The sequence below is a fragment of the Pseudopipra pipra genome, chromosome 18 (genome assembly GCF_036250125.1).
Source record: "Pseudopipra pipra isolate bDixPip1 chromosome 18, bDixPip1.hap1, whole genome shotgun sequence".
Classification (NCBI taxonomy): Eukaryota; Metazoa; Chordata; class Aves; order Passeriformes; family Pipridae; genus Pseudopipra; species Pseudopipra pipra.
The window spans coordinates 9,881,922-9,898,615 of NC_087566.1; the positions used below are offsets into that span (position 1 = coordinate 9,881,922).

The 16,694-nt window shown below is 50.2% G+C and overlaps 1 protein-coding gene across 12 annotated transcripts in view; it reads right to left on the reverse strand.

Moving 5' to 3' along the window:
* The window catches only part of NCOR2 (nuclear receptor corepressor 2), a 240,771-nt gene that overhangs the window by 90,605 nt on the left and 133,472 nt on the right, over positions 1–16,694 (reverse strand). For all 12 annotated transcript variants that reach the window (XM_064675181.1, XM_064675179.1, XM_064675178.1 and 9 more), the window contains exons 8-9: positions 11,749–11,801; positions 1,021–1,087 (exon numbers count right to left, since the gene is read on the reverse strand). In XM_064675181.1, the coding sequence (XP_064531251.1) occupies positions 1,021–1,087; positions 11,749–11,801 (120 nt within the window). The remainder of the gene's footprint in view (positions 1–1,020; positions 1,088–11,748; positions 11,802–16,694) is intronic.

The window sequence follows — 16,694 nt, forward strand, 5'->3', positions numbered from 1 at the left end:
CTCAGAAATGCCTGTCTTGAAAGCTACTTTTAAAGCCAGAGCTTTCAAACCACTTTCCAGGCTTGTTATTTTGAATTTTTCCAACAATTCCTCCCAGTTGGAGTACTTCTGTCCAAAACCACCTCAAAGGCATTGAGAAAACCTGCACCACTGGCAATACAAAACACTAGCACCAGCACCTGAGCCTGACCCAGAACAGAAACACCAAGTCAGGAGATGGCGTTTCCATCTTCCACGTGAAACATGAAGCCCTGCACCACGAGCTGAATCACCCATCACCAAAAGCCACCACAAAATTCACCTTCCTGGTGGGGGCAGTTGGTTGTTCTGGCATTTACCCTTCTGTGCTGATTCTGCTTCCCAGCTCCTGCCAGCAATGACCACAACTGTCAGCACCAAAAATGTATAAATTCTGTGAAACCCACTTGAACCTTCTCCCCTGCTTACTGGGGACTTGCAACAAATGCCTTTGAAGCCCCACAATCACTCCCACCTTGCCCCTTACCTAACCAAGACCCATTTCCTTAAAGGACACCGAAACTCTTTCGCCAGCAAAGCTACCTAGAAACAAACTGGCGCAGGGCTTGGATTTTGTTTTAAACCACAAATTCCTACAACGTTGCTCTGTGGTCTGCTGTAAGGAGTCAGAGCAGCCTCCAGACCATTTATCGGAAGCAGAGTCAGCTTGTTTTACACCTCTCTTAGGGTTCAATTACTCACAAAATAGACATTTATGCTGTGAATAGGCTTTCTGAGATCAGTGATGGGCTCTGCTGTGATTAAGCCAACCCCACATGTTTGCTCTGCGGGGGGCACTTGCGGAGGGAGGTACTGCCTGCAGCAGGATCAGGGACCTCTACTTCACATCCATGTTATTTTAAGCAGAAGAGATTCCACAGCAATGCAACAGGCAAAGTACCGAGCACCAGCACCTCTCTGCTGGAAATCATCCTTTTCTCTCTCACTTAATAAATTACACGGCTTTATACGTATAAAATGAGGTCTAAGGGAATCACTCACCCACTGTTTGCGCGCATGATTTCTCCTCTTAAAGTACAAAATTAACTTTTTCCGCATTGCCTGGTTTCTGTAAAGAGAGAAAAAAAGATGAGATCCGATTAAAGAGGAGGCTAAAATACACAGCCTGGCTTTCCCCCCCTCCCAAAGCAGTTTGCAACACAGTTTCCACCTTAACTCGGAATTACATCAACTTCAGAGCAGCAAATGCTGTTATCTGGGAACTCACACCAGCTTAAAGAAAGACAAACAAACCCTCCGACATAGGGAACCTCGCCCACATCTGTTGACGTGGACTAAGGTTCAGAACTAAATCCATAAACTCCCAATTCTGTGAACCTTCCCTGTTTGCTCAGCATCGCACGCGGGCAGACACTCAGCTCTGCATCTACCAATGGGTCAGGTTGTTTCTTCATTATTTTTACACGTTGATCTGCAAAACCCCAGTGGGTTCTCAAGAGTTGGGGGGCTCAGGCCAAGCTCTGCATGGCAGGAGATGACCCCCCCCCCAAGCACCCCAGTGTCTAGGGCCAGCAGTGATAGGGCTGTCGGTGCACACATGCTCCCAAAGGGTTGTTCAGCCCGGGCTCCAAGGTGAAGCCTCCTGCATAAGGAGGCAGGATCACAGCAGGGCTTGCAGCACTTATCTCCTGACCTCTTGCTTCCTTGGAGTCGTGCCCAACAAAGCTGCAAACAACCAGCCACGAGAGCTCAGCCACTTGCAGAATTAGGACCTCAAGGGAGAAACCAGCCACCGCAATCCCAGTGTCTGCCCAGACACCGCCCTGCTTTCTTCTTCTTTCTAAAGGCAGCATGAAATAACTGCTCAAATAGAAACAGCACCAGAGGTGAATGGAGCTGGAAAGGCTGCAGGAGCTCCCAGAGCCCGCACAAGCCCCAGAGCTGAGCTCCTGTGGTTGTTTCTGTTACTAATATTCACAGCAATAAAATCTCTAGGTAAAAGGTACAGATCAGGGGCAAAGGAGTTTCCTTAAGTCTTCTATCCCGATTAAAGGCAGAGCTGCAGTGTGTAATTACTGATCAGGAGCTTAGCAGTCTCATGTAGGCATGTTCTGTGGGATTTACCCGACTGAAGAGACACCCTTGCTGCTTCCTCATTCCCCTCCTGCCTGGCTAGAGGGAAGGGAAAAACCACCCTCCTCTCCCTATAAATCCCTCAGCCTAATCAGCAGCAAACAGGACTGTTTGGGAAGGGGCAGAGGGTTCAGCTCACTGAGAGAGGAAGTAGGGGCAGTCCTGGCTAAATTTAGGGATGGAGAACATCACAGAAAGCATCAACATTTTTCCCTTTTTTAACTCTCTTCTGGCTACACCACTGAACCATGCACTGGCACACACAAGAATGACAATGATCCCACAGCAAGCGCTGTCCTGGGAAACACAGGTCCCTCCAGCCCACTGCTGAGGCTGCACCTCTGCACTGGCAGCATGCTGGGGGATCCCATCCCACAGGCATGTGAGCAGCCTTGGGTGAGGGGGCCTTCAACCAGGACCACCTCAGAAATCAAGTACACTGCTAGAGGAAAGGCAGCAGGATTCAGGACAGGGATAACCCCTTCTCCAGCACAGCAGAGTCACATTCAGCTTTGTGACCTCTTTTTAGTTCATTAAGGAGGAAACTCATCAGGCTTGATTCTTCAGGTAAGGGACGAACAAAGAGTTCCTGACGACTGCCTGAGCTGCACCATATCTTCATTCCCTTTGCCTCTGCCTTCAACCCTTTGATGCAAAAACAGACCTTGATTTCCAAGGCAGTGCTAGCAAGCAGTGCTCACACCAACAGAAAACACCAGCTACCACCAGGGAACAAGCTCCCATGTCCCCAGCTAGAGCCACACCAAATCCCTGTGCACTCCCGATTCCAGGCAGCATCTACATCAGCAGAAGGCACAGCCAAGTGACAGAGCTGGAGGCTCCTGCAGACCTGACACATGGATCCACAAACGGTTTTCTGAGTGAGGGCTTGAGTAGCAAGCTACATCCTTTGATTCTGTTTCAGGAATCAAAGTGGCATTGATCACTGGGGGAGGAAAAACCAAATAAACCCACGCACGGGGCACTTTCTGCCTTTGCTCTTGTTTGACATGTTTTTATGAGAGACCCACTGCTGTTGTGGGCTGCACTATGAAGCCCAAAGGCCACCTTGTTAGACATGTTTATAACATGTAAATGCCAAAGGCTTTTCCCTCTGGATTACACAACAGCACCACCTTTTGTTTCTGCCTGTGTGGGGCATCCGTGGAGGAGCCTCAAAGGGGGTCACAGGTGACTGGCTGAGCTACACCTCACTGCTCATCTTGGTGCAAACAGCATTCACCTGCCTTTAAAGGTGAGGGAAACTGAGGCACAGAGTTGCAGTAACATCTGCCCACCTGTGCAGGGAGGGAGGCATGAGAAATGAGGAGCAGGATAATGCTGTGCTGAATGCTCCAGAGCATCCATCTCCAGACACACAGGTAAGGTCCATCCAGCAGCATCCAGTACCTGTTTGTCAGCCCCAGCTCCTCACACGCTCCTGCATCCCTTCATGTTGCACACAGAGAGCTTTCATCACTGGCCCCAGCGCCGTGTGGTGCCACAGCAGGCAGCAAACCCCGCAGAGACCCCGTCGGACAGATTTCCTTCCACGGCTTCAGCTCTGTGCGAACAAGCTCCGACGGGTCACCGTGCCCAACAGACACATTCTGGTTATTTGTTTGTTTATTCCAATTCTAACAGAGGCCCTAACACAGAGAAATCACTAGGGTGACAAGCATGCATGGGGATGGTTCCCAAGAAGGGGTCATGGATTGTCCCCTGGGGCCAGCCCAGCTACATCAACCTCTGCTCTCCCCCCCGTCAGCCTGGTGACATCGAGGAACAATGCGGACTTAGACACGCTGCTGCTGGATCTGCCGCTCAAGTTCTCGGAAAAAAGGAGCGTAAATGAAGGAAATTAGCAGCTCTAATGCAGCTGATGTGTTGCCTTGAGTTGTGCATCATGGCTGACCTTGAAAGTGCTAATACAGGCAAAGGCTTAATGGCTCTGCAGCTGCAAAAATCAGGAATGCCTTGAAAGCTGGTGTATGTTTACCACCACCCAGGCTGAGGTAATCAAAGAGTGAAAGGATTAAAACAACAACAAACCCCCTCATGCCCTGAATGTTTTTGCCACTTTATCTTTTTTTTGTTTTGTTTTGTTTTTGCATAAGGTCAACCTTTCAAAGGTTAATACAATCTCGGTAAATATAAATAGGCTTCACAGTTTATCTTGCTACATGTACTGCTGTTACTTAGAAACCGTTTGCAGGGAGGTTAATTCGGGCCACATGTCTCCGAAGCACACGCTGTGCTCCCTGGGCAAATCACCGAGCCGAGCACAACCACTGCGGCACAGGCGGGGAAGGTGAGGGCTGTCTGCTGGGAGTCGGGCACGGATGTAACCCCTGTGGAGTGGCACATGGGAAAGGTCGCTCGTGCGAGGTGCCAACCCTCTTCCATCCTCCTCCTCCTCCTCCCCAGCCTGTGGTTTTCTGGGGCACAAGAAAAGCATCACGGATGGAGACCTGAACCGCGGAGAGGTGAAGAAATCAGGCAGCTCCCAGGCAGGAGGAATGGAGGCTCCTTAGATAAAGCAACAGTGACTCTTGTGGGCAGTTTTAAGTATTGCTGGGCTGGCACGTCACACCACGCCGGGTGGGGAGAACATGCGAGCTCCCTGCCCTGTCCTCGGCGGTGTCCGTAAGGACAGGGCAAGCTGGGAAAGACACAGAGCCCGCCCAGCTTCTGGTGAGCTGGTGTTTGGAGCCTGCCAGATGGCACATCCTCATCCTTGTGGTCAACGATTCATCTAATGGATGGTGCCCACCTGCATTCCTGACTTCCCTGTGGCTGGGAGCTCCCTGGTGTACCCACGGGGAAGGACCTTGCTTCTGGTGCAGCTTCACACAGCATCCCCCAGCACCGGCTGCCATTTCCCACTCGCCTGCTTCAGAGCAGCCCCAGTCTAACATTTCCCTCTGAAGGCAGCTCTCCTCCAGGGTTAGGACACAACATGCAGTTACCTTCTCCGTGACAAAAGCTATTCCAGCCCTTTGGTCACCAGAGGAGCTTATCCTGCAACTTCTCTGCTCCTCTGCAGGGAGCAGGAGACAAGCCAGTGTGGGTCATGCACCACAGCCTTCTCCAGAGAGACAATGACCATGTGAGCTCCTGCAGATGCCAGGCACAGAGCTGCCTCCACACAGCCCAGGAAGCAGGATTCACACACTGTCTATACTCTTGGGTGCGATTCTGCAAGAGGTTTTTATCCTCGTATAACTCATCCTCACCTCCCAGCCCCACTGCCCTGACTGGCGAGCCCACACCGGAGCAGGATTCTTGGAGCCAGCCTCCAAACCGCTGAGTGAAACCCATCTCCCTCCCTGAACAAAGCAAAGTGAGCCCTGTGGGAGCAGCCGCTTCCACCTTCACTGGCTTGGCCCAAGGTTGTTTTTGTTTTATGGCTTTCACAATGGAGCCAGTTAGGGAGAGAACCTGTAACTCCGACTTTTGAGTTACTTGGCTCAGATCCACACGAATGACTTGGACACGATCCTTCCGGAGGCTGCGATACTAAAAGGATGTGCGTGCACACAGGCGTGTCGGTGCTGGTGTGTACCCACGTGTGGACACTGCCAAAGCCCTGGGATAAGGCTCCCAAAGGATACAAAGAGCCAATGCACTGCGGCACACCTGGCCGAGCCCGCCGAGACCTTCAGCCGGTGCAAGACGAGATGAAAGGAAGTTTGATATTTGAGCAAAACTAATCAGGGGTATTTAATTACACAGGAACGTCTTTCATCAAACAGCCAAGGCAAACAAAGTAGGGACCAAGCCGCAAAGAGCAATGGGAAGGAGGCAGCGAGCAGCTGGCAACGCCACTGTACAGTGAGATGGATCACGCAGGCAAGGGTAGGAAACGGAGGAAGCTCCTGGCAACTCCAGCCAAACAAAGCACAGGGAGATGAGGGATCTGCAAATCAGGGGACCCGAGGAGCACAGCAAGAACACTCTGAGGTGAAACCAGCCAAGAGGCAATGGAGACCAAAACAGTTCTGTCCCCCCTGGTGAGGCGGCTCCTGTTCATCACTGGCATCAGGATCCCAAGCCGCAGCTCAGGGCAGTCACTGACTCCCTGCAGCCACAGGACGCCCCGCAGCGAGGGCAGGGAGGAGGTCACCCTGTTCACGGGTCACTGCACGCATTCCCTTGCTCGCTCTGAAGCGGCTGGAGCACATGGCTCCAGCTGCTAACACACTGTAACCTACTAACCCCACAGCAGGGCACGCTCCTGGAAAGCCAGCTGTTTGGAGCAGTCCCTTCCAATATTCAGCAATGTTTTTCTGGGGAAGAAAAGGGAAGCAGATCTTTAGTTAATTTACCCCAGAGCCCTTGAGCACTGGGATGGGCTAAGCCCCCAGCACTATCGTGCCTCCGAGAGCAGAGTGGCAGAGGTTCATAACTCCGGATGTACAGTGAGGCAGGCTGTTTGTGCTCAGAAACAATGCTCAGGAGAAAGCAGCCACCCTGAGGTCTCCCAGCCTCTCAAATCATGTCCTCTGCAGCTCCAAACTGCACTCAGCATTGGAGGTCCAAACTCAGCACTGTAACTCGTGAAGCAGTTTATGCTGTTAATTCACTGGTTCACACACTGAGGCCAGTGAGATGCTCCAAGGAGGAGATGCCTTGGCAAACACGGGCACCTTGCTATCAGAGCTTGCACTGGCCAGACACCCAGCACTGCCTGCCCTGTCCCTGAGCCATCTCCTTGTGAAGGTGCTCAAGTGATCCCTTGGGCAGCAGCTACATCCACAACCACAGTTCCTAACACCAGATGAGAAATTCCTGCCCATCCCCTTTAGCACCCATGAGCTCAGGACCAAAATGAGACAAATGCAAGTGCAGAAGCACTTCTGGTCATCAGTCAGGCAACCGTCCTATGCCTCCGTCTTCCCCTGAAGCCCAAGTTGACACTGAAAGTCCAAATGCTGCAAGATAGTCCCCCCAAAACCAGTACTGTTTTTTCACTGGCAGGAGGAAGAAGCAGAAGGTTGCAGTGTATGTCTCCATCATTTAGTAATTCATCACCAGGTAATGCTGCTGCCTTGGTGCATGCCAGTAGAGAATAAAAGAGATGAGAAACCTTGAATGGGATGAGCGGGGAGCTGCTAGGTGAATTTCTAATGAGGAAAATGTCTACAAGCACTAATAAAAAGACCTGAAAGAGAATGCATTAGTAATGACAGGGTTTGAAAGAACATTTGTGTTACATGTCAGGCTTCAGCTATGAATTTAGAGGCAATCCAGTGCTACTAAATCCCCTAAACAGCAAGTAATGAAAAGATGTTAAATTTCCCAACGTGACAAGTGATTTTGAAAACCACAGTTGTGAGACTTTCAGCAGAAAGCTGTTCTGCTCTTTTTTTTTTGGGGGGGGGGCATTTAGAAAACAAAAAGATATTCAGAAGCCCCGAAACCTCTCTTAAAATCCTGACTTCAGATTTTGATCCTGCAGAGGCAAATTTCCCCCCTCTCCCTGAGAAGCTCTCAGCTACAGACAGCAATCCAAATGTGCAAATATTAACAGTACACTCAGCACTGCTGCCACTGGATCCGGACACATTAGAAAAGCCAAATCACACCAAGCTCTCAATCTGTTTTAACTTTACACTCAGACCCTGGTTCTCCAACACTTCTCCAAGCATCTCAAGGGGATGCAGCCTGGTTTCACCCTGATGTTCCTGAATTTCAATGTAACAGCAAGGAGAAGCTCTCAAAGGGAAGGTTTAAAGCAAACCCTGTGAACAGCACCTTGCACACACTTACCCTGGGCTCTTCACTTTTCCTTTTCTGTGCTTTTTCAAGGCTCAGAAGCTCACATTTTGCTTTCAAATACAAATCTCACAGAAGATGATTGCAAGATGACTGCTTTGGGAAAGGGGGGAGGAGAGTCCTACCAGGCTGTTTTTCACGGCTGACCGAGCAGGAATCTCCCGCCATAGAGACGAAGGCCCCCTTGGAGACTATCTCTCCTAACAGACAGCAGGTAATTGATCCTGCTCATGTGAACAACATCTTGTCATTTTTCAAACACTTGGAGGAAAGAAGGTTAATATCTTTGGAGCCAGGAGTCTGGGGAATACGTAAAGTCACTACCGTGGCAGGGTGGGAAGGGCATCTCTCATCCTTGTACATCCATCTGGCAAAGCACTGACATGAGACCTTGACCAGATGCACTGGTGCTTCACTGGTGCACCAGTAAGTGCCTTCTGCATTTGTTGTATTTCATCAAAATGTAAAAAAAGGGTCTTTGTAACCTCTTCAACTGATGCGGAATTACTCAAGTGGTCTCCAGTTGTGTTCAGGGCTGTGACTCATCTTGAAGGAACTTGTCGGTCTGTTGCAAAGCCAAAAAATTTTCACCTTGAAAAACAGCCAGGGCCAAGCCAGCTACAGGGGCAAAGCTCACCCCATCCCTAGGAAATGAGGGCACTAAACACCGTCTTGCTCTCTTCTTTCCTGATGAGAGAGCGGCAGAGCCCTTCCCTCCGACAGAGCAGGTATTTCAAACAGAAAGGACACAGTCCCATCAAAGGTAGGTCAAGTCTTTGGAACAAACCACTCAAGGGTGCCTTGGATCCCGTGGCAGATGTAGCATACAAAATTAACCATGTTTGCTCGAAGCCTGCACTCACAGGTGAACCGAAGGGACCGCGCAGACGGGTAACAGAGCACAGCCAGGCAGCTAAATAGGACTTAAAAGCTTTTGAAGCTGCAAACACTGGAATGAACTGGGGCATGAAATTAATTTTAACTGTACTGAATAGGAGACAGGCCATAAAACTCCATGAAAATAAGAGACCGGTAACATTTTAGTAAGAGCAGAAATTCTGCTGGTAACTCCCCAGTCAGCTCTATTAGCATACGTGACTCATCCCAACTGAAAAGCAAAGCAAACAAGAAGGGAGAATTAAATGAGTGTTGCAAGGCAGAGAGTATGGCTGTGAAGAAATCGAGGAATCCTGGCTTTGTGATATTCAAATGCCTTCCCACTGACATTTGCAAACATTCAACTGAGAAAAAAAAATCCACACCAGGAAACATTAAAAAAAAAAAAAAAAAAACAACCTATAAAAGGTATTGTGATAGTTAACAGCCTGGCCATCTTGTGCCCAGGTATAAGGCTCCAAAACCACCTTCACGTGGCAGCAGTTTCCACTTGGCACAATGCAGCCAGGATGCAATGAGGGTTTGTGGACAGAATCAAAACCCAGATGATTCTTCAGCAATCTGCCAAAAGGCTTTTTCATCATGGCTAAATCTGCATAGGGTGAAGCTGTTCAGAAGAATCTGCATCCAATTACACCTTGGCAAAATATAACCTGTGGTGTCCTGGCAGCTGTCCTGGTGCTCTAATGCATCTGGCTGGTGTCTCCCAGCACCCTGAGGATTTCCTCCATCTCTTATGGAAACAGCCACCTCCAGGCTATGGAGCAGAAGCTGCTCTTCTGAAGCAGAAAAGCATAAACATATTAAGAACAAGGGAAAGACAAAAAATAACTTCAAATGCATCCCGTGGAAAAGTTATAGTTATATATATACTTATATATAGCTATATAGTTATATATAGTTACATATATGTGAACCTCCAAGCATGAATTTGTCAAAACAAGGAAGTTTAGTATCTTTTCCTCTTGGTCAAAGGACCCTGAATTATTTGCTTGGAAGAATCACTGAAATCTTGATTTCCTATCTGCCTCCCAAGCATCCAAATGTGGTTTAATGTGCAGCAGGGACACGGAGATGGAAAAAAGGACACACCAATTTCTCTGCATGTCCATCAACAAGTAGCAAAGTGCAGATCAGACCCCAGGACCTCTGAGGCAGACCCATGTCCAAAAGCAGCCAACATCTGGAGCCCAGACCGCTCAGGGGCCTTTCTCTGACCTAGATCTGTAACTGCGCTCGGCTGGCATCAATAACCAGCTGAAGGCAGCTAATTGCCAGGTTTCTGGAAGGAGGAGACGGAGGCTTTTCATTAAAATGTGTGGTTTCCTTCCCGTATTTTTGCAGCATTAATCACAGAGAACATTAACCCCAAGCCTGCCTGCTCCAACCTCTCCTTGGTCTGTCACCACCACCACTACAGGGACTGCCGCTGCCCGGGGTGGGGATAACCCCGCGGATGCCTACAGAGGCAGGGATGGAATGGAACACGTGCTCCCATGGCACGGGAAGCTGGTTTGACTGGGCTTCACCTCTTGTCAACAGTTTCACTCCTGACCTGCGCAGTTGGTTCCCTCTTGTTTGTGCCTGTCTTTCAGGCAGCAACCCAGGACAGGAAATTGTTTAAATCACAGGAAAATGTGATCACAAACCCACAAATATTGGCAGCGGAATGGAGAGTGGGTGAAGTATCTGGATCTACGTTTTAACTCGTTCTTTCAAGGACAAAACTTGCAATCAGCTTGAAATTGCCACCTTCTGTGCCTGGATTAGGAGGGCTACAGGGCCCTTCAAGGCAAGAGAAGGTCCCCAAGAGCTGGTGACTTCCACTCACCATCAGTGCCAGGGGTGAGACACAACCAACAACACAGAGAACACGTCCTTGGGCCAGCACCTGGTGCTGCACAAGATGCTTTATCAGTTGTCAGCCCACTGAACTGACAGGCACCCCCTGAGCCCCATGGGAACCGAGGGGCTGGGGGTGCTGCTGGGTTTGAATGTTTTACAGCGAGTGCATTGCTGGGATGATCCAGGAAGCCTTGGGTGGAGCAGGAACAGAGCGGGGCCAGGCAGTGAGCAGGTCACGTCACCAAACCCTCCTCACTGCAGCCCTCGGGGACAAGACAGCCCCTAAACACCACCAGCTCCCACCACGCTCCCCTAGAGCAAAGGTACAGGAACTCTTCCCCTATAATTCCCTGGGATCAATTAACATACTGCTGAAAAGAGATTATTAACTTTTGTTAATAGATTATTAAAGATGATTATCACCAGCTGACCGAGCCCGTACCAAAATAGACACGCTGCAAGCAGCTCAGAGCAATCATCAGTTCATTCAAGGCAGATAAAAAGTTTCAGATCTGGTTTGACTATTTAAATTTCCAACAATAATCACAATTATCGCTATTCTCATTATCTGTTACATTTCTTCTATGTTCAGGAAGTCACTGTGGTTATTAAACGCACGCTGATGATTAAATCATGTATTGAGGTGATAAGTCAAATTAGATGATTGCTAAGTCTCAGTAAGTATCTTTGAAACAACCAGTTGTTATTAGACATTCAAGAGGTCCTTCATGAAAATCTAATTGTAATTGCAACTTTCCATTTTACCTCATCTTTCTCGCATGCAAACACACACACACACACACGCATATGCTGGCAGCTGATTTTGTACTTCAGTATTGGTGAAATACAGAAGAAAGTACTCAAGGTGAGCGTTCTCTGGGAAAGCATCAAGGGACTGGCCAGGACCTGCATCCACCCCCCAAGAAAATCAAACAGCACTTTCAGCATCCGCCTGAAGCTACAGCTCCTGACTGCTGGGCTCCTGGAGATGCTCTGATAGGATGCTTACAATTCCTCGGCAGTTTTAATCCAGGTCTGGGAGTGAGCTGGCATCCCTCCCGCTCCAGCCTAATGCCCAACCTGACATTTAAAACAGCTTTATTGCCACATACTTACATTTTAATGTTTTCATGGTACTGCCTGGTGTCTGAAGGCTGGTTGTATAATGGCTGAAATAAATAAGAAAAATGAAAAGGTATAAAAGGTACAGTCTGACATTTAGAAACTTAAACCCATCAGAAGCGCTGCCACCTCGGTGCAGGTTCCCAGCCCAGGCGACCGTCCCCGTGTCCCCAGCCCCACTCCCGGCTGTACTGGAGGGTGCTGGCTCCCTGCAGTGCTGCTTGAGTCCTGGTGCATCCCGGCTCAGCCCGTGGGAGGGCAGGCAGTGCTCGAGCGAGCTGGCTCAGAACAAGCAATTTGCGACGTCGTCCAGATAAACACGGCACGGCGAGGACGTGGCTGTTATTCACCGACTGAAAACGCAGTGCGCCTCGGAACATATGACATGGGGGAGGCGAGGGGAAAGGGGGGCTTGGGGAGCGGGAAGAGACAGTCTGTGTGCTGCACGTTGTTATGTCTACACGGCAAAAGCCTGCCTGAGCTCTCCCAGGGAGCCAAGTGCAGGCAACTGCAGGCAGGACAGGCATTCACCCCTGGGGTTTCCAGCAATTCCAGGGGTGGGTTGGCCCCTGCGCATGTCCCGCAGTCCCCCAGCATCCATATGTAGAGCAATGATTGTCTGTCCCTCAGGAGAGGCAACTGGGCTCCAGAGGACAAGTGTTTTTCCCAGGGTGCCCCTTGGAGAGCCCAGTGATTGTGGCTGTCTCTAACACCAGGTGTGAGCACCCATCATGGGGCTGCTCTGCCCCCCACATCCTCAGTGCCAGGGACTTCCATGGGGAGTCAGGAGAGCTGGATCCATCCCTTGTCACCTTCAGGTGGTCACTGCCCCTGATACCTCTCCTTTCCCATCTGCAGGGTGATGTACCCTTGGGAACCTGCCACGATACAGAGTCCCACCTCTGGAAGGGAGAGATACCACAGGGACCACACTCAATTCCACCCATTGTGATTAACAGTTCAGGCCACACTCTAGGACCTGCCATCAGTTGTGTCCACACCAGCAGACTGACAAGATGCTCAAGATTAAGGCCTTCAACACTTCTAGATCACTGTCTAAGCTGCTGTGAATATGTCCAAGACTGGGCTAACGCAAAGCTTGTCACGGCCCAACCATCACCAGCAACTGGGCACTTAATGACCTGTTCAGGTCTAACCACAGAAATATCATGCAAGTACTCAGGCAGTTCATCCACAAACCTTCCCCAAATCAGCTGTGAGCATATAACATCTGTGGCCAAACAAAGGCATAGGGACGTGTGACATCCAATTCCTGGCTGAAGGCAGCATCCTGGCCATGGATACTGACACACCAGCTCACCCTCCTACTGTGGTCATGGGGCTGAGGCTACGCTCAGGGTCCACTTGATTTCATCTCAGATTAAACACAGGAAAAGAGCTAAACATCTGCTGAGCACCTGCTCAATCAGGTGAGCAGCACAGGGGACAGGACCTGCAAACAGAGGTGGGTTCCTTTCTCCTCCATTTCGAAGAAGGTGTCACACTCACCTCCTACACGGTATCTCCCCATCACCATCATAGGTGCTTGGCACAGAAGCCTGTTTTTCCACACAGCCAGCCTCTCTCTACTGCTCTTTAAAACAGATACTGCCTCACTTCTCCCCTGCCACACACCGGGACAGCCACATCGATCCGCACAGAACGCAGACTGGGTGTAGCTCTCCCTACTCTCTGCAGCCCATCCTTGCTGCATCTTGGCACCAACAAGTCATCAGCTCCTTTTTCTGGCTGCCCTTGGACATGTCCCTCCTCGCTGGGAAAGCACACATAATCCCCAGGCGGAAGGGCCACATAAGAGGCAAGTAATCCCCAGGCAGAGACACAGTGAGATGAGCCGCCGTGTTCCAGGAGGGATGTGGGGCTGACAGCAGCATCCGGGCGTCTGTTACCTGGTGAGGGGACAACAGGCTGCAAGTCTGCCAGGAGACACCTGGCCACCCCGTGCTGGCAGAGCCAGTGCAGATGAGAGGGACAAGCGGGTTCTGCTGAAGGAGATGTTCTCAGTGGTGTCCCTTTCCCAGGGGCGTTTCTATCGTGAATCCTCCCAGAGCTGCTGGTTTGACTCCAGGCTCAGAGCTGGCTGTGCACTTCACGCTTGGAAAGCTCAGAGGAACAGAGACATCCGTCTCATCACGTAGCTCGAGGGAGGCAGGTCTGCACCAGGGAGAGAAGAAATCGAGCCACAGCTCCAGAGCATCACATCCACAGTCACCCTGGAAAGGCCTGACTGGAGGAACCGCTGGGTGGCCTTGACCAGTGACTGTCTCTTGGAAGAAGAATGCAGGAACTGGAAATACTGATAAATTAAAGTGTTTCTCTTCCCTTTTTGCTCATCAAAATTGAAGCAAAGAAGCTGGCATATGGCAGGTCACAGAGACCTTCCTCCTGGGAGAAGCAGTAGAATTAACATTTTGGTTTGGACCTGGGTTAGAAGACGCTCATGTGCACATGCACATTAGGGATGCCCTGATGCCACCCAGCTCACCAAAAGCTGATTATTCCTTTCCATTACAACCTATCTATGATATAAATAGCCACTTAATTCTTAGTAAGAAAATGTGTTAGCAGACAAGCACTGGAACACATCACTTTAAAAGAAATGCCCAGACACTCAGAAACAAGGAACTCTGGGACCCAAACACAAGATCCATATGACACCAGCATCTCAAAGAGATTTCTGTCTGCACAACAGCCTCAGCATTTTAATTCAACCCATGCAATGGAGGAAGCCCAGGAGACAAGTTCTACCTACCCAGAGGGAACTTATCCTCACAGATTAAATAGTTAAAGAAACTTTATTCTCAGCATGCTGTAACATGTAAACAGTATCTTCCCTCAGAGCTGTCTGCAATCTGCACAGAATTCCACCTTTCTCACTGCGTAAGGAGAAGTAAAGCTGACAGGTCAGATGGGTAAAGGAACATATTCAAAACATCCATAGTGCTTTTCTAGGGTTAGGGACATGTAATAAATTTCTCTGGGGAATGACATTTAAGAAAAACATAATTGCAATGCAAAGCTATTACTGGGAAAGCCCTGGATTTACTGAAAGCTCTTTAGAAATAAAACAGAACAAAAGGTTTCAATTGCTTTCTGGCCACTGCAGGGTTCAGACAACATACCTCAAACACATTTCTCCCTGGGGAAAACATGGAGTCATTTTTTTAAATGGTATCGCTACACTGGAGGGATGAAACAAGCAGAGTCCTGGTTTACTGACTCAATCTCCTGATGTAGATGGAAGCTTCCCAAGACCTGAACTGGATCCCTGCTTCCTGGGAATTCCTGGGCCTCCAGCTCCATCCTGCCAGCAGCACTCAGGACCCAGCAACCTCCTGCCTCTCTGCCATGACTGACTGATTCCTACTGCGACCTCTCATCTCCCCCCATCAGCCCCATCACGCTGTCACCGAGCCGACGTGCATCCGGCACCATCGCCGCTCCGACTGCACCAACCACAGCTCTCTGAACAACCAGAGCAAGGCATCCAAGCAGAGCCCACAGCAACACATGATCCTGCGTTTCAGTGACAGCCACACCTCTCCTTGCAGAGACTGGATTGACACTAGGATGCTCAACCTCCCTTCAGGAGACTCCCAGGCTGTGGCAGCCCCAGGGCTGGTGCACGTGGTGTGTGACACTGTGGATCAGGCGGGTGCATCGGGCAGAGAGTGCAGAGCTGCTCTCCTTCCTGGAGTTGCTTCCTTTCCAACTCAGAAAAATATCTGACTATTCATCTTGTCTCTTGCAGGCTGTTGGCAGTTCCCAGTGCTGCTGTGCCCGACATGGCGCATGGGCTGGGCCATAAGAAGTGTCTCTGGGCAGACAGATGAGACAGTCTGCAAGATGCACACAGAGCTCAGCTTTGTAGGGTTTTCTCAGAGGTTTCCTCTTTTCCCCTGCTCTCCAAGGAGTAAGGGAGGGCCAACAGTGGAAAGGTTTGCACTGGGCTCTGCTACAGCTCTCCTGTGCAGTGTCAGCACCCAGGGACAAAGCATCAACAAACTGAAAAAAGAAAAAACGGGAGGAAAAAACCAAACGGGAGGAGGAAGGAAAGGAGATGCAATGTCTTTTAGATGAGGAGGCACCAACCCCAGGCACTACCAATCTTCAGAGCAGAAAGAGCAAAGGGTTTGACCCTGGTGACTCAGAGGAAAAATAATGAGTGTTACCTCCCCAACAAGGAAGTGGGCTTTGACACGTACAGTAATTCCCCTGTGACCTCTCCCTTACGCACCAGGGAAGACAGTGATTAGTACCACCTCCACAAGGCAAGTCCAAATTACAGCTGCGAAGGCCTGTGCGCTGCCTGCTCCTACCTCACAGGAATGGCTCCCTCCACTGCACCCCACGGCCGGTGCAAAGCAGGAGATGCTCTGTCAGGCTGGGTTCGATCCTTCTAGCAGCGCTGCTGCCAATGCACCTTTTCCAGGCACCCTTTGCCAGGACTCAGTCCCTCAGGGGTTGTTTCCAGCCACCCCTCCACCAATCAGTCCTTTGATTTACAGACAGATTTTGCCGGATGAGGGGGTAGCCCAAAATTGGCAATTTATTCTAAGTTGTTCTCAGATTCCCTGTGCATGAGGGAGATTGAAATAGGAAGCGTGCGAGTCCTGATACCTGCAGGTCATCGCAGCTGCGGCCGAGCTGTGCTCACAGAGCACCCTCCAGCACCCTCCTCCCTTTACAGCGGGTGGGACAGAGGAGAGTCCAAGCACCCATCCCTCCACATGGCACCTCGAGGTTGGCTGCCCAGACAGCAGCCCCACAGCCCCAGTGCTGTGGTTGCCACCAGCAGACAAAGCCATCAGCATCCCGAGTGGAGGCAGACTGTGTCCAGCTCCTCTGCAGTGCACGAGGAAGGAGTCAAAGGGTTAAGGTTCTCCGAGGAGGGCTCTGTGTGTGTGTCTGCCTGTGTT